General features: G+C 42.5%; 1 protein-coding gene across 1 annotated transcript in view; it reads left to right on the top strand.

Moving 5' to 3' along the window:
* Positions 1–18,102, top strand: part of EYS (eyes shut homolog) — a 1,269,973-nt gene that overhangs the window by 171,539 nt on the left and 1,080,332 nt on the right. The window contains exon 3 of the mRNA XM_075126509.1: positions 3,331–3,453. Coding sequence (XP_074982610.1) covers positions 3,331–3,453 — 123 coding nt within the window. The remainder of the gene's footprint in view (positions 1–3,330; positions 3,454–18,102) is intronic.

Here is an 18,102-nt window from a genome sequence, read left to right as displayed (position 1 = left end):
GGTGATTCTCTGTAACTTGAAGTCATTAAATCATGATTTGAGGATTGAAGTAATTGAGCCAGAAGTATGGGTCTAATGAAAGAGTGGGTGAGGTTCTGTGGCCTGCAATGTGCAGAAGGGCAGACTAAGCCCAGAAGGGACCATCATGATCATCTAAAGTCTGAGCCTATAACCTTCATATAGATTTTTACCCACATCAGCAAGATGGATATCATCTGTATATACATACTCATCAGCCTTAGTTGTTGATAGTCATAAGAATATAAGTTGAAAAGGGGAGGAGCTAGAACAGATCTTTCTGGGAGTCCATGACTAAGATGTCTGGAGTTGTATCCAGCTTGCAAGATGAATCTCCAACTTATTATAATATTAATAATAAACCACACTATGGACTTACAGGGAGCAGTCTACAAGAATTTGGCGGTAAACTTTATATGCCAGATAGTATCAGATGCAGTTGATATATCCACCATAATGGCACCAATGTTCTTCCCTTTCTCAAAGGCATCTTCAGTGTCTTGTGTTAGGTAAATGTCTTGATTGTGAGTTAATAATACCCATCTGAAGCCAAACTGAACAAAGGGCAGTTGTGTTTGGATAACCTCATTGATGTTCATCAGAATCAATTTCTCCATAAGCTTGTATGTGACACAAAGGAGAGAGATGGATTGGTAGCTCTTGGGATTTTCCAGCAATTTCTTCTGGTTTCAGAATGTCTACTTTGCTCTGTGCTAGACTTTTGCAATGCAGATGTCCTCAAAACATCAGACGAGGAAACAAAGCAGCCAGCTTTTGGTCCCATGTGAAGTAGAACTCTATGTGGATATAATCCAGGCCTGGAGCCTTTCCTCTTTTCATAAGCTTTATGGCATAGTCCAGCTCTTTTTCTGGAAAAGGAGCCATCAAGTTTGAATCCACATTAGGATCCTGGAACCTCTCTAACCTCAGTTTTGACTGCACAGATAAAAAGATTTATCCAAGTTCTGTGTACAGCCATTAGCCCCTACCTGGGATGCAATAGAATTTGCAATGACTGGAAACTCGTTTTTGCTGGAATTAGAATCTCCAGAAAATCTTCTAACAGTCTGCTAGACTTCCCAGCTAGAAAGAGTAAAGTCCATCTTTTTGACTGTCTGTCATATTTGGGGGTGCAATCAAGACTAGTGAGAGATTGTCACCCCTTGTCCTGTTACCCTAAGTGCCTCTGCTGTTGTAGCTCCCTGTCTGGATACTCTCAGATAGAATACAACATGCATTGCGTGTGTGTGTGTGCTGAACAGGCTTGGTTCAGCAACTCTGACTCAAGCAGCATGCTTGTTACATCACAGACATACTTTGGTCTCCCCCAACCTTGATTACTACTTGCAGGGTGACCCCCAACACACCCCAAATTTCCGGAAAACCATCTGCCCTGAAGGGTCCAGCCCTCTCTTGGAACATTCAAAGAATTAATAATGTTTGTTCCTTTAAAGAGACAAAAGCACAGCATATTACTTTAAGTGGAGCTAACAGTCACTTCAATTCAAACACTGCATTGAGCTGGTTTAGATTAAAAGTAAAACAAAAAGAGGGAGGTTTTAACTGAGTTCAAGTAGAAGGATAAAGACCAAATGGTTACAAACAAATAACATTAACTTAACAAGCTACAATATTTGTTCAAGATAGTTTTCTCACCAGTCATCCTTTCTAGAGACTTCAATCCCCGTGGTTGAAGGATACACCTTTCTCAACTTGCAAGAACTCTGGCCCCCTTTTTCTGTCTAATGATGGATGCCAAGATGTCATCTTCTCTTTCCTTATATATTCCCAAACTCACTGTTTTATCTCTAGACTCAGGATTACCACATGATATTCTTCCCTTCCTGTGGAATTCCCATCTCCTGCTGATTCATATGTAAATGGTGATTCCATTGTTTTTGCTTCCTTTTATTGGAGACAGGTAGTGAACTGCATTTCCTTCTATCTGGGAGAAAATCCCTTTCTCCCTTTGTTTGATCACAGACTTCAAAGCATAATAGAAGTGAGTACTTATAATTCTTTCATATAGTCTTAACACATTCATTTTACCATGATATTAATCAGCAGTGTTCCATTAGCATTCATAAAAGACCATACTTGATACATTTGTATAATACAGTAATATTCTATACAATCAATTGATTCATTTGCTTATCATTTGAGATTCAAACTCTGTCTTTATGGACCATATAAAGTTTCTCTTTACTGCTAGGCTTTAGATGCCATATTGTCTTCTCCCCCTCTTACTAGCTTGATGGCTTTGTTTACCTTGTATATAAATAGACCTTCATTGTCTCTAACTGATGAGCAGGCTGGACAGACAAACAAATACACATTCTTTTGTCTAAGGCAGACCATACTTATGCATTACTTGTCAAACACATTTTAAGAACATAATTCTGCACATATCTATAATTTTTTATACACACCCTGCATATACATCACAGAGGAATATTAATGATCAGTGAGCTATTAGTTTTTCAGTGGTATCTTACATGCCACCTTTTGTGCATTTATCATGAAAATAGTGTGTTAGACTTGACAAGAATTGATGACGCAGACTAGTGTACCACTGATGGCTTCTAGGTCACACTGTCTCTCCCCATTGACCATTCCTGATGACTAGGAGAGGCACAGCAGCTGCCACAATGCAGAAATTTGGTTTAGCCCAATCTTCACAGTATGACTGTGGGAGAGCAATGAAGATAATCAAATGTTGTGGAGGAGTACACAATTAGAAGATTGGAGGGTGGACTGCAACACCTTACTGCCTTTGATGATGTAGGAGTTAGATTGCTAAACAATCTAGATATCAACTAGAAATGCATATGAAAGAAGACTTTTGTAGAATATCCTAACTCTAACCCTAAGTAATGAAAATAAAATAAATAGATAAATAAAAACTACATCAATATTGATTTTAAACTGTTAGCAAATCAGTCCCAAAAAATCAATACAAACCACTGTCCTTCACAAGTGATCTTAAAATGTATACATTTTTTTTTTCACAGAGTATTACTAAAACAAAAAACTAAAAGTGGATTTAAGGGAATACCAAATCCTTATGTTTGTGTGTGTGTTCTTCCAAATAGTAGTTCTTTAAAAGTACACTTGAAGGTCAAAAGTGATAATGTACTAATGACAGAACAGAAAAGGCTTTTAGAAAGATCTTGCAGTAAAGCCATAAAAGAGAATAATTTGTGGTTTTCTTGGAGTAATTTGATAAGAATTGATTTATTTACAATAATTGTGTCTCAGAAAAGAAGGCATAGGTATAAACTAATAATAAACTGTTTTTTTTTTCCAATTAAGGATTTGAAGGTCTGAACTGTGAAATCAACTTTGATGAGTGCACTTACAGCTTCTGTAGAAGCAATTCAACTTGTTTAGACCTGGTTGCAGACTACACATGTGTTTGTCCTCCAGGCTTCACTGGTAAGATTTTTTTAAACTCTAAATAAGATGATAAATATTTAAATTGTCTATTAACTATTCTAAAATTAAAAATAAATGCAGTGCTTTTGATTACATGTTATTCATTTAGTGTTAATAAAACTAGATTCAGCCCAGTGCGGTGTCCTGTCCTATACATTATTTATCTAATTCCCTCTTATAAAGTGAGCAGAGACTGCGGATATGAATGCTGTTGTGTCAACAGATAGCAAGCAAGTGCAAAAACAAATCATAAAGAAAAACAAATAAAATCTCTAGTAGGCAGAACATGTTCAGAAAATATCTAGCCTGTTATGTGTAGCAGAATAGCATTTCAAAGTTTAGCCAGTCAGTCAATGACAGCTATATACAGTAATGTTTATCTTTTGAAGATTGTATCACTACCATGCTTTTTTTGTGATTTGGAGAAAAAAAAAAACAAGAATAAGATTCAATTCTAGGGAGGAGAACACTTTGTTCACTTCAAGGAGGGTACAACACAACCCTAATTATAAATAGCTTAGCAAGTGCAAATTTATTTTAGTATATAATAGGATTAAGAAAACTGGAAAGGAGTCCTTGCATCGGGGTCAGCCTGTTCCATGACTCCTGCTCCACATCTGAAGCCTCTAGAGGGCTCATGGGAAAACTAATAAAGATGCCTTGGCAGGGGCATAATAACTAATATGCCACAAGGTCAGTGTCTGGAACATATTGATTTTTGAGTTGCTGTTTTGGAGAGGTAGATGAACAGCAGTAACAGCAAGGGAAAATGGGAGGACAAACAGTAGTAGCCAAGACTGTGGGTTGCACTTGGATGGTTGTCATGTGCTGGCTAGTCTGAGAGGAGGTACTTGCTTACCATGGTGAAGAACATAGTATAAGAACCAACTTAAGTATACAGATAGACAGAGAAACACCCTAATGCCTATGAAGTGCTGCTTGCTGGAATTGAAAGAAGAGATGGACATGTGGAGAAAGAGGAGAGACCAGGAGATGAATAAGAACTATAGGGCTAGCTATTGCGCTTAGCAAAAAGGAGCCAGCTATGTGAAAATAAAAGGTTTCAGCCTGGTGATAATGCTGCTGTTCTTTCAGCTCTGCATGGTTCACCCTTTGGGACTAAATGGTGAAGAATGTATGTGGGATGAAAGGGGTGTAATATGACACACAAATTTTTCAGACCTGTGAAGACAATGGTGGCTGCAGCAGGAATGAACTAGTTTACAGTTGCTCACTGGTATAATTGCAGTTTTATGCAGTATTGCTAATGTCACAAATGAAATAATATCACTTTTCAATAAGATAACCACGATCAGCATTAAGCTCTGAAATGCCTCTATTAATAGGAACTGGGCTAATTTGCTCCTTTGAAACACAGCTCCATTAAACTGTGCTGAGGTGGTGTCCACATCACAAAACTCACAACCATAATTGACAGTGTTCAGTCAACAGACTTTCAGCAGAGCCTCAGCCCAAGAGGTTTGGAATGAGCATGTGTTATCCCTCTCATCTACAGGAGTGGTCTAGGGCAGGGGTGGGCAAACTTTTTGGCCTGCAGGCCAAATTGGGGTGGGGAAATTGCTTGCAAGGCCATGAATGTAGGATTGGGGCAGGGGGTTGGGGTGCGGGAGCGAGAGTGGGGTGTGGGAGGGCATGTGGTGTGCAGGAAGGGGCTCAGGACATGGGGTTGGGGCAGAATAGGGGTGCGTGGTGTTTGAGGGGGCTCAGAGAAGGGGGTTGGCGTAAGGAGGGGGGTGCACAATGCAGGAGGAGGCTCAGGGCAGTGGTGCAGGGAGGGGTGCAGAGTTCTGGGAGGGGTGGGGAGTGCAGGAGGGGGCTCAGAGCAGGGGTTTGGGATGCAGGAGGGAGTGCAGGGTGCAGCAGAGGGCTGGGGTGTGGCAGGGGATTGGGGTGCAGGAGGGGTGCGGGGTGCAGGCTCCAGCTTGGTGTCACTTACCTGGAGCAGCTCCGGTGTGGCAGCAGTGCACAGTTTGCCCACCCCTGGTCTAGGGGCCTATTGGTGTCTACACTTGCTATGCCATTTCCAATATCATACCTGTTCTTTGAAATTCTGTTTCAAGATATGTCAGTCTAGGACTGTTCACCATCATCAAAATAATTTAAATATAGATTTTAAATATTCAGATGTTGCATTTTAATCATGGAACTTTTTTCTGTTGCATTTTTAAAAAATGTTTTACTTCAAATCAGATCTAAGTTCCCATTTACACCCCAGTCCTTCAAGGGAATCTTCACTTGTGTGAAATGGAATGTGAGACAACTAGATTGTCCATGGGCATAATAGTCTGTTTATTTCCTTTGCAGGGCTGTTATTTACATCTGAAGGGAAATGGAATTTTCTGTGTCTTAGAGTAAGAGGATATCCATATTCTTTCCCACTGACCACCACTTCGGCATGTTCTCTATACCATTCTGTTATTTCTGGAGTGCAAACAGGAAATTACTTCCCTTAAAGACTGTTTGTGTCACTCTTTAATTCTCTTGATGAGGTCATTCCAGCCTAAGGAGAAAAAAGAATCAGACCATAAGCATCATATCATAAGCATTTTTGTAGAGCTCTACTGTAGTCTAGCAGACACACCCCACTTATTTAGGAAATTTAATTTATGTAGGAGAACTGAAAGAAGAAAAGAACTAAATTGTAAATGCCCCGTTAAGAATCTATAGTTTGTTAGGTTTCTGCCACAAAATTATTATTGTTACAGCTACATGTTGTTAATTTACAGTTTTGCCCAGTTACTGAGGACATTTAATTTTCATTATCTTTGTCTTTCTTATTTTTTTCTAATTTTATCTTAAATACTTAGAATATATAAATGTTCACAAAAGGCTACTTAATAATTGGGGGAAAAAAGCTTTAGTTTTATGATGTTTTGAATAATCCTTATGCTGCAGAACACTATTCCCAAATTATCAGTATTTGTGCTTTTCATTATTCACTTGGCACTGAGTTTACTGCCTAGCTAAATAGATTATCAATAAAATACAAAACTCTTGTCAAAGTGGTGAACTTGTTTTATCTTTTACATCATGAAGAAGGTTCAGAGTTTGGTTCAAAAAACTAATTCTTTAATCACCCAAAACATCAATTGCTTATTAAGTTTATCTTGAGTCAAAACTTTTTGAGTCAGAAAAATTTGTATGGAAATCTCTTGAGTAAACTTTCTCACAAAATTTCCAGTAATCTGGGCCAGAAATACAGCAAGAAAGGTTTATTTTATCATATTTCTCCCCTGATGGTTTGTTTTGATTGGGTGGGGTTTACTACTTATACAGTACTCCTGAAACATCCAGACCCCGTAGCATTAAAGGGCCAGTGTTTTGGGACAAGGAGTGTTTTCTGATCCCAGATAGGTGAGTAGGCAGTAGCATGTCTCCCCTCTAGCTCCAACACATAGGGGCAGCCAGAGGGCTCCGCAGCTCCCATTGGTTGGGAACCATGGCCAATGGGAGCTGCAGGGGCTGTGCCTGCAGATGGGTCAGTGCACAAAGCTGCCTGGCTGTGCCTACATGTAGGAGCCAGAAGGGGGACATGTTGCTGCTTCCAGGAGCTGCTTGCGGCAAGCACTGCTTGGGGCCTTCACTCCACACCCCCTCCCGTGCCCCTGCCCCAGCCCTGATTCCCCTCCTGCCCTTTGAATCCCTCATCCCCAGACCCACCCAATAGGCTGCACCCCCAGCCAGAGCCCTTACACCTCCCACACCTCAACCCTCTGCCCCAGCCCAGAGCCTCCTCCTGCTCTCCAAACCTCTCAGACCCAGCCTGGAGCCCCCTTCTGCACCCAAATCCATAATCCCTGGACCCACACCAGAGCCCACACCCCAACTTCTTACCCCAGTCTGGTGAAAATGAGTGACTGAGGGTGGGAAGAATGAGCAACAGAGGGAGGGGGAGATGGAGTCAGTGGGGGAAGGCCTTGGAGAAGGGGCAGGGCAGGGGCAGGGCCTCAGAGGAGGGTCAGAGGGGAAAGCTGTCAAGTAATTAAAAAAATTAATTGTGACTAATTGCGCCATTAAACAATAATAGAATATCATTTATTTAAATATTTTTGGATGATTTCTACATTGTCAAATATATTGATTTCAATTACAACACAGAATTCGAAGAGTACAGTGCTCACTTTTCTTTTTACAGGGCAAATACTTGTAATCAAAAATAAATAGAGTATTTTTCAATTCATCTACTACAAGTACTGTAGTGAAATCTCTTTATCGTGAAAGTTGAACTTACAAATGTAGAATTCTGTACACAAAACTCATTCAAAAACAAAATGTAAAACTTTAGAGCCTGCAAATCCACTCAGTCCTATTTCTTGTTCAGCCATTCGCTCAGACAAACAAATTTGTTTACATTTGCAGGAGATAATGCTGCCCCTTCTTATTTACAATGTCATCTGAAAGTGAGAACAGGTGTTTACATGACACTGTTGTAGCTGGCGTTGCAAGATATTTATGTGCCAGATGTGCTAAAGATTTGTATGTCCCTTCACACTTCAACCACCATTCCAGGGGACATGTGTTCATGCTGATGACTGATTCTGCTCAATTAGAATCCAAAGCAGGGCAGAATGATGCCCGCTCATTTTCATTATCTGAGTCAGAAGGTTGCCACCAGCAGAAGGTTGATTTATCTTTTTTGGTGGTTCAGGTTCTGTAGTTTCAGCAATATGATTAATTTTTTGAGTTAATCACGTATGTTAAATGCAATTAATTGACAGCCCAAGTATTCAGTTTTGTGGGAGTAGAAAGTTGGCAACCCTAATGATTTCAAAGCATTGCAAGACCTTAAAAGGATCACAGAGACTCTTGAAATACCAGTAGAGGTGTTCCAAGAAAAATAATTCAACTTAGTGTAAAACTGCTTGATGAAAGATTGTGATTTGGAGACACACTCAAGTGTCTTAACACATACACATGTTGCATCCGATTACATATGGTGCCTCTTGTTTCTACTATATCTTCTCTAGACCCCATGATTGTTTCAGAACCTTCAGATTACAGAACACCTACTTTCCTGTGTCTACATACCCAGCTCACAGGAAGTATCTTGGGTTTATGGTTTCAGGACAGCTCTATCAATTCAGAGTGCTCCCTTTTGGCCTCTCTACTGCCCCCAGGATATTTATGACATGTCTATTAGTGGTAGTGGTATATCAGAGAAGACAAGTTCTTCATGTAATCCTTACCTTGATGACTGGTTGATTCAGGGAAGGTCAGCTCACCAAGTCTCTATGGATGTGTGCAGTTAGATCTTCAGTTCTTTTAATTACTGGTCCTCAGAGTTAACCACAGAAAATCAGTTCTCATAGCAGCCCACTCATAGAAGCAATTCTTGACTCAAGTTCTGAAAGCACCCCATGCTGTCAGGTTTCAGAGTAGCAGTCGTGTTTGTCTGTATCCGCAAAAAGAAAAGGAGTACTTGTGGCACCTTAGAGACTAACAAATTTATTTGAGCATAAGCTTTCATGAGCTACAGCTCACATGCATCCGATGAAGTGAGCTGTTGCTCACGAAAGCTTATGCTCAAATAAATTTGTTAGTCTCTAAGGTGCCACAAGTCCTCTTTTCCCCATGCTGTCAGTTAGGCTCAGAGAACTGTCACCGAACTATCACCCAAACCAAAATATTTTCACGCTCTACTTTTCACAGATTTCTAAAGACGTTGTCACATGTTTCTCCATCTGTAAGAAAAAATGCCCCCTTCTCCTGATTTGAGCCTACTGCTGATCTTGTTGATGGATAAGAACAGCCATGCTGGGTCAGGCCAAAGATCCATGTAGCCCTGCATCTGCTTTTTCAATCCTTATAATTTTGTTGGTCATATCCCCTATTCATTAAAACAGTGTGTTTAGTAGCAACCACTTCTGCTTAGTGAGTGAGAGAGAGAGATTTGGGCTCTTTCACATGTAGTCTTTTATGTGTACAGAGTAACTATGACATGTAACCCAAAATGTATATTAGAATAGTCTTGGATTTTCATCTGTGACACGGTTCTGAGAACGAGCAGCTGAACCAACACTTTGGTCATTATAAATCCAGTTAGTTCTCCCACAGAGGGCTGGTTGAGGGAAGGAATGGCTAATTACTAGATTATCTCCTTAGCACTCCCCAAACCAGACTAATCAGTCCATTAACTGCAAGAGCAGATAAGGAGCACAGAACAGGAAGGAAGTGCAAGGACAGGAGAGGAAAGAGGAAGGAAGACCAGGATAAATGGAGATCTCTGGGTGCTCTTCCTTCTCTTATGATTGTATGACACTGTAAATAGAATTGCTACCTGGAACTGTAGGAAAGTAATGGTTGATAAAACACAAAATACACAGCGATGGTTACAGGCTGGAGGTGTCATAGCCATTTGTGTGGCAAGGCAGGAGCAGAGGGTTACACTGTGTGGCAACTGGGGGCGTCCCCGGTTTCTGTCTTATCTGTGCTCACAGATAACCTGATTGGGCAGCTGGTGCAAAGATTCAGCAGTCTGGGCAATGGAGGAGACATTGCAGTGGCTCCTAAAACAAGAGAAGGGGATTCATAAGACCCTGTAGGTCTTCTAGCAAAGAGCCACTACCTGGAGAGACAGTCCTTGCTTGCCTGGCAAGCTGAGCAACAGAAAATCCTACAGGACTTTATTTGAGAGCAAGTCAATGAGAAACCGCAGCTATGCCCAGGTGTGGTGAGTCCTGCAGCAGGGAATGGCAACCAGGTACAGGCAATTGGCCTCTATAAAGCAGTCCCTGAGGACTATCCCAAATGCATTTTTAGTCACCTTTGAAAGAGTAGCTGTGGGTGCAGGTTGGGACCTACAGCTAGCACCCTACTTGACTGGGGAAGCTCAGGCAGTCTACATGGCTCTAAGTGATCAGCGAGGAGGGACTATAAAAATGGTCATGCTGGGTCAGATCAGTGGTTCATCTAGCCCAGTATCCTGTCTTCTGACAGTAGCTAGTGTCTAATGCCTCAGTGGGAATGAACACAACAGGACAATTATCGAGTGATCTGTCTCCTGTTGTCCAGTCTCAGCTTCTGGCAGTCATATATTTAAGGACACCCAGAGCATGGCGTTGTCCCTGAACAACTTGAATAATAGCTGTTTGACCTATCCTCCATGGACTTATCTAATTCTTTTTTAAACTCAGTTATAGTTTTTGCTTTCACAATATCCCCTGGCAACAAGTTCCACAGGTTGACTGTGCACAGTGTGAAGCAGTACTTCCATTTGTTTGCTTTAAACCTGCTGCCTATTAATTTCATTGGGTGACCCTTGGTTCTTATGTAATGTGAAGGAGTAAATAATACTCCCACTTTCTCCACACAATTCATAATTTTATAGACCTCTATCATATTCCCTTTGGTTATCTCTTTGCCAAGATGAACAGTACCAGTCTTTTTATAGTGGCATTATGGTATTTTCTGTTTTATCTATTAGGTTTTTTGACTGCCACTGCACATTGAGAAAATGATTTCAGACAACTATCCAGGATGACTCCAAAATCTTTGAGTGGTAACAGCTAATTTTTAGACCCCATAATTTTTCATTTGTAGTTGGGATTATGTTTTCAAATGGACATTATTTTGCATTTATCAACACAGAATTTCATCTGCCATTTTGTTGCCTGGTCACCCGGTTTTGTGAGATCCTTTTTTAACTCTTCATGGTAATATTTGGACTTAACTATATTGTGTAATTTTGTATTGTCTGCAGATTTAGCCACCTCACTGTTTAACTCTTTTTCCAGATCCTTTATCAATATGATAAACATCACTGGTCTCAAGACACATCCTTGGAGGACCACACTATGTACCTCTTTCCACTATGAATGCTGACCATTTATTTCTTCCCTTTGTTTCCTATCTTTTAACCAGTTACTGATCCATGAGGACCTTCCCTCTTATCCCATGACTGTCTGCTTTGCTTAGAATCATAGGGTTAGAAGGGACCACAAGAGTCATCTCATGTAACCCCCTGCAAAGATTCAGGATTTGTTGTGTCTAAAACAGCTTAAGAGCCTTTGGTGAGGGACCTTGTTAAAGGCTTAATGAAAGTCCAGGTACACTATAACCCATGGATCACCCTTGTTCACATGCTTGTTGACACACTCAAAGAATTCTTTGAGATTGGTGAGGCATAATTTCCCTTTACAAAAGCCGCATTGGTTCTTCCCCAACATATTGTGTTCATCTATGTGTCTGATAATTCTGCTCTTTACTATCATTTCAACAAATTTGTCTGGTAGTGAAGCTAGGCTTACTGGCCTGTAATTGCCATTACCACCTCTGGAGCCTTTTTTTTTTTTAAAATGGTGTTATATTAGCTATCCTCTAGTCATCAGACAGAGGCTGATTTAAGCAATAGGTTACATACCACAATTAGTAGTTCTTGAATTTCATATTTGAGTTCCTTCAGAACTCTTGGGTGCAGAGGCAGATTAAGGTTTCCTGGGGACCTGGGCCAGAGCAATTGGGGGGCCCCTCTCCACCCCTTCCACCTATGGCCCTGCCCATAGCCCTACCCTGTTCTGCCTCATCCTCAGGCCACGCCCCTGTTCCACCTAGGGTCTCACCCGGTCCCACCCATTCCCACCCCCCCAGTGCTGCCCATCAGCCTGTTTGATCCTTTCCCCCACACACATTGCAGCCTCAAGACTGGAGAAGCTGTCAACCCACCATTGCACTGGGCCACAGCAGGGAGTGAGAGCGCCCCCAGGCCTGAGGCTGCAGCAGGTAGAGAGAGTGCTTCCAGTCCCAGAGCCACCGTGGGAGTCCGGAGGCTTCTCCTGGCACTTCTGCAGGGAACTAAGGTTGGGGAACTGGGGCTTCTCCCATCCCGCCCAACTAGTGCTTCTGCCAAAGAGTGGGGTCAGGGTGCTGGGGCTTCCCCTGCTGCCCCATTGCCTCTGCCAAAGAGTGGAGTTGAGGGTGCTGGGCTGGGGATTCCCCTGCTGTCCCATGGCTTCTGCTGGGGATGGGGTCAGGGGACACTGGGTTGGGGGCTTCCCCTAACAGGAATTGGGTTGGGGGATGGGCTTCCCCTGCTGCCACCCGGCACTGCTTCTGGGCAGCATGGTTGGGGGATTCATCTGCCTGCCCAACAGCAGATTTTTTTCTGGGGCTAATTCACCACTGGTTGGGTGAATACATCTGGTCCTGGTGACTTACTGCTACTTTTATTTATCAATTTGTACCCCTGAGGCCCCACTCCTGCCCTTCCCCTTCTCTGCAGTCCTAGTCCCCCTCCATACCCCCTTCCTCCATCACTTGCTCTCCCCCACCCTCATTCACTTTCTCCAGGCTGAAGCAGGGGGTTGGGGGTGTGTGCTCTGGAGTGGGGCCAGGGATGAGGGGTTTGGGGTACAGGAGGTAGTTCAGGGCTGGGGCATGGGGGGGGGGTTGGGGTGCAGGATCTCAGACTGTCTTAGAACCTCCTATAATATCAACAAGATTACTTTTCTGTCCTATATTAAATCTCATTCTACCAGAACTCAGATGGCCTTGGTTGCATGCCTTAGCTGAAAATTGTAGAGCAGCTGTGCAGAGCTCCATTCATACATTCACCAGCCACTACTCCCTTGCATGAGCTTTCTGATCTGACACTCAGTTTAGTCAGACATAACTGAAATAATTGTTTAGATAAGCTCCTAACTCCCCCCACCTTAAGGAGTTAACTGCTGGCTAATCACCAAGAGCAGGATCTCCATGTACAGATACTTGGACTAGAAAGAAGTTACTTACCTTACAGTACTATAATTCTTCAAGATACTCTGTACATGTGGACCCCACCAGCCATCTTCTTTCCCACAGCTCTCTGATAAGGACTCTGGGTGATGAAGGAACTGAGCTGCAGTTGGGTGGTCCTCCCTTCATGCCCTCAGGAGGGTGTAACATGAGGAACTGCTGGTTAAAAGATGCAGATGTCCTGTGCTTGGGGCACATACATACTAGGAGTGGGATCCATACATGGAGAACATCTTAAAGAACCACAGTTACTATGTGAGCTGTTCATTATCTATATTTGAACTTTACAGGCCTTTACCATTTAAAAGCATTTTTGAAAATGCATGTGTATGTCTCAGGGTAGAAATGAGTAGAAATGAGCCCTGTGCTGTTAATTTATATAGAAGTGAATGGTGCATAGAAATAACGGCACACCAAATCTATTAAACTCTGACTTTCTTTCTGTGCATCACCCAAACGTTCCAATGGAAGAAGCAATGCACCTGTCCCTCCCTCTCCTCAGTACATAGGTACTGAGCCTTATCAGCTACCCTTCCCTAAACAAGCAAAATGTGAGGAATAGTTCAATATGCCTAAACATCTTGAGAAAATCCAGTTTTCTGTTCCAAAAGTTATTGGGGGGGGGGGGAGGGGGGGTCAAAGGCTATCAGATCTCTATATCACCACAACCAGAAAACAGCCAAATGTAAGTAGGGAGAAAGTGAGCCTCTGGTAAGATGGATGAGACAAGCCTATTGTCACCCTGAATATGTCAGTTTTCCTCACATATACCCTCTAGATCAGTGGTTCTCAAACTTTTGTATTGGTGACCCCTTTCACACAGCAAGCCTCTGAGTGTGACCGCCCTCCTTATAAATTTTAAAACATACATTTTATATTTAACACTATTATAAATGCTGGTAGGTGAACTGGGGTTTGGGGGTAGACCCTGACAGCTCATGACCCCTCATTTAATAATCTTGCTATCCTCTGAGGGGTCACATCTCAATTTGAGAACCCCTGCTAGATTCAAGAAGAGTGTGGGTTGGGGCTAGAGCCTCTCTTCCACTGTTGAGTCTAGGGATGCAGAGACCAAGGAAAACCCTTCTGCTCTTTAAGTTCAGTGGTGAACCAGGAAAGCTAGAGAGCTTTTGTTATATGCTCCAAGCTGCTAATGACAATATCAGTGTCACTGCTGTCAGTGGTAATTATAGGGATGGGTGACCTAAATTAACTGGCATCCAAATAGCACTAATATTTGATGTTCAGTGAATTCATTATTAATTTCCCCCAGCCTTTATAGCCACCAGCACCATCACAGTTAAAAGCAATTATTATGATTTCGTCAGATCACTGTAGCACTTCACTGAATTTTGTTGTAATTAAGGTGCTTAATTTAGCCTCCTCATTTATATTGTGGTCTGCATATATTCCTTTGTCTTACCAAATGCATGCATCTCACAATCTTTATTTTATTCTTTGTGAGTCTCTCATGTAAATCTCTTATGAGACAGTACTCTCAAAAACATACCCTCAGTAGCTTATGTTGATTTAAATATCAGGGTTCTTATCTCCATGCAAAGTGGAGGTTTTATATTTAATACTATATTTGTCTTAATAAACTTTCTGACTTTTCTTATATTCTTCTTTGTGGTGGCCTCTGCTTATTTTCACTTTGGGGATGAGACTGCCCTCCTCATGCCATTGAGCTTGAGGAACCTTCTAGAAAAGCAGTGCCCATTGTGACTGAGTGACTGAGCCTTGCAGGACTGAACACCTGGGGCCAAGGTTATAAAGAGCCATCCAGTACTCAACTACCTCCGCTTTTTCCCTTTTGTGGCTAACTACAAGTACATGAGTCTTCCCCTGGTATCCAAAGAGCTTTTCTTGTTTGTTTTAGTGTGGGGGGGGTTCCCCAAAATTTTCGGGTAGCTTGTTAATAATTATTGTGGTTTTAGGTAGTTTAGGTGACTGTAGTGAGGCAATGACTCACTGGTGCAGCACCTCCTGCTGCTCATCCTGGGAATTAGCTCTCCAGCATATGGAGCACCCTCTACAGGCCAATGTCTTTCCTGCTGCAGGCCCCATGTCCCTCCCGGACCCCGGTGCCCCTTTCCCTCAGGGTTCTGCCCCAGCAGTGCCCCCACTCTGGGTCTCCCCTCTAAACCCACCTTGCCTCAGTGGCTACTGCCAGTCATCACTTAGCCCCTGCTCACTGGGGCAGACTACAGTTTGTAAGGCCACTCATCATTGGCAAGAAGTTAGGACCTGCTGCCTTTGCCTATCTCTGGGCTGCCCTTCTGCAGCCCCAGTACCTTTGTAGGCCTTTAACAATGCCTGCAGGTTTACCAGGCTGGAGTGGAGCGGAGCGGAGCGGCTCGGCTCTGCATACCTTGCTCCCAGGCAGCTAGCCCTTCCCACTCCAGGGCTAGAGGAGACTCCCTCAGCTTCTGGGTCACAGCCCTCTTATCAGGGCCAGCTGAGCCCTAATTAAGCTAGCCACACCTGTGGTCAGCTACTCAGTCAGCTTCCCCAGCTGTTCTTAATCGCTTTTATCCAGCTGCAGCCCTCTCCAGAGCTGCTTTTAGCCCTTCCAGGGCCAGAGTGGGGTGACCACCCTACTACAGTGAGTTTTAAGGTATTTCAACATCATTGCACAGTTTTAAGTCTAGGCTGATCATGTCCAATCCAGACCCCAAAGATTAACAGAAAAAGACTGGATTTTAAGTAATGTATTTGTGCCCATACATCTTTCCAGAGTCAGATGCACATAGTTGTTTTTTGGGCCTCAAGGAGGGAAATGTCAGAGATTGTTCTTCTATGTGCTGGGCCTTCACCCGTGAAGCCAAAGGGAGAAGCCTGGTTTTTCCAGACATCCTTAAAGGCCGAGTAAGACTTGTCCTCTCATCTTGGCCCCATTAGGCTTCAAAGCTCTCTAAAGAGAGGAAGCAGAAGGCTTCTGCTTATGGGGACCTGCACTTTTGTCTTGCTCCAAGTACCAGGATACTCTGTCTATTTTCAGGATTACTCCAGTGCAAGTGCAACTGGCTGGCTTTGGGGATGGTGTAGCTTTTCTGTGCTGACAATTTTCTAGAAAGTTCCACAAGCTTTGTGGAATGAGGGTCCATTTCCCATCAGTGGGAATATGCAGGCAATGCTCTTGAAAACCATAATTAGTGGTAAGTGGCTTCTGTAGTCACAATACTTTTTCAGGACTACTGGAGAAATCTTTATCACCATAGCTAATGTGTGATCTGTATATCACGTTCACCAAAGAAAAAATCAAGTAAGGACATTGAGTGAATGTCCACTGGGTTATAAAAAAATCTTCCTCATATTTCATTGTATTCTGAAATTATTCTTTAATTTGTAGTTAAGTACTACACAAAACAACCCATTGAATTGCATAAAATAAGAAAATCAATTATGGTTCAACAATACTACTTTCCCAATCAGTTGGAAATTAACCAAAGTGCCTTGTTTTCAGGAAATCTGATAGTATGATTCTGACTATTTCATTTGCACATATTAAGCATGATTTGTTTAATTAGAAGGTAAAGTGTAACAGTTGGAATCATCTGGGGAAAAGCATGTTTATGCTTCAACCAAGAATAAAATATGCTTAAAAGGGAATTGTTCTGTCATTTTGCAGTTGCTGTACTGAAAATGTGATGATGATTTTTTCATATCTGTTTGTCCTCTTTAATTTAGAACAGAATAAATAACTCTAGTTTTGTCAATTGTGGTGTTTTAATCGTATGATGTATTTAGAATTTGAGTTAATATCTTTCTGGGGACGACTGTAAGGTTTTTTGTTTACTTGGAGGTTGTTGGGTTGTTTTTTTTTTAGGTAAATTGGAACACTGTCCCTTAGCAATTAAGAGACTTGTTTTTGGATTGAAAAATCTACTTATTTTGTTGCAGGTTGCTGAGAGATTTTTATGAAATTGAAGCAATGATATAGAAACATTTGAAAGAAAGTTGATCTGTGGTTAAGGCATAGAAGAGGAAGTTAGGAGATCTGGGTTCAATTTCTGCATCTTTCCTTTGTGACCTTGGCAAGCCACGGGGTTGCCTACAGTTAGTGACTGTTGTTTCTTGACTTTAGCAAAGCTTTTGACACGGTCTCCCACAGTACTCTTGTCAGCAAGTTAAGGAAGTATGGGCTGGATGAATGCACTATAAGGTGGGTAGAAAGCTGGCTAGATTGTCGGGCTCAACGGGTAGTGATCAATGGCTCCATGTCTAGTTGGCAGCCGGTATCAAGTGGAGTGCCCCAAGGGTCGGTCCTGGGGCCGGTTTTGTTCAATATCTTCATAAATGAACTGGAGGATGGTGTGGATTGCACTCTCAGCAAATTTGCGGATGATACTAAACTGGGAGGAGTGGTAGATACGCTGGAGGGGAGGGATAGGATACAGAAGGACCTAGACAAATTGGAGGATTGGGCCAAAGGAAATCTGATGAGGTTCAATAAGGATAAGTGCAGGGTCCTGCACTTAGGACGGAAGAACCCAATGCACAGCTACAGACTAGGGACCGAATGGCTAGGCAGCAGTTCTGCGGAAAAGGACCTAGGGGTGACAGTGGACGAGAAGCTGGATATGAGTCAGCAGCGTGCCCTTGTTGCCAAGAAGGCCAATGGCATTTTGGGATGTATAAGTAGGGGCATAGCGAGCAGATCGAGGGACGTGATCGTTCCCCTCTATTCGACATTGGTGAGGCCTCATCTGGAGTACTGTGTCCAGTTTTGGGCCCCACACTTCAAGAAGGATGTGGATAAATTGAAGAGAGTCCAGCGAAGGGCAACAAAAATGATTAGGGGTCTGGAACACATGAGTTATGAGGAGAGGCTGAGGGAGCTGGGATTGTTTAGCCTGCAGAAGAGAAGAATGAGGGGTGATTTGATAGCTGCTTTCA

Source organism: Caretta caretta, chromosome 3 (assembly GCF_965140235.1).
Source record: "Caretta caretta isolate rCarCar2 chromosome 3, rCarCar1.hap1, whole genome shotgun sequence".
Classification (NCBI taxonomy): domain Eukaryota; kingdom Metazoa; phylum Chordata; order Testudines; family Cheloniidae; genus Caretta; species Caretta caretta.
The sequence above is the reverse complement of the archived record's forward strand: the minus strand, read 5'-3'. Positions and strand labels throughout refer to the sequence as shown.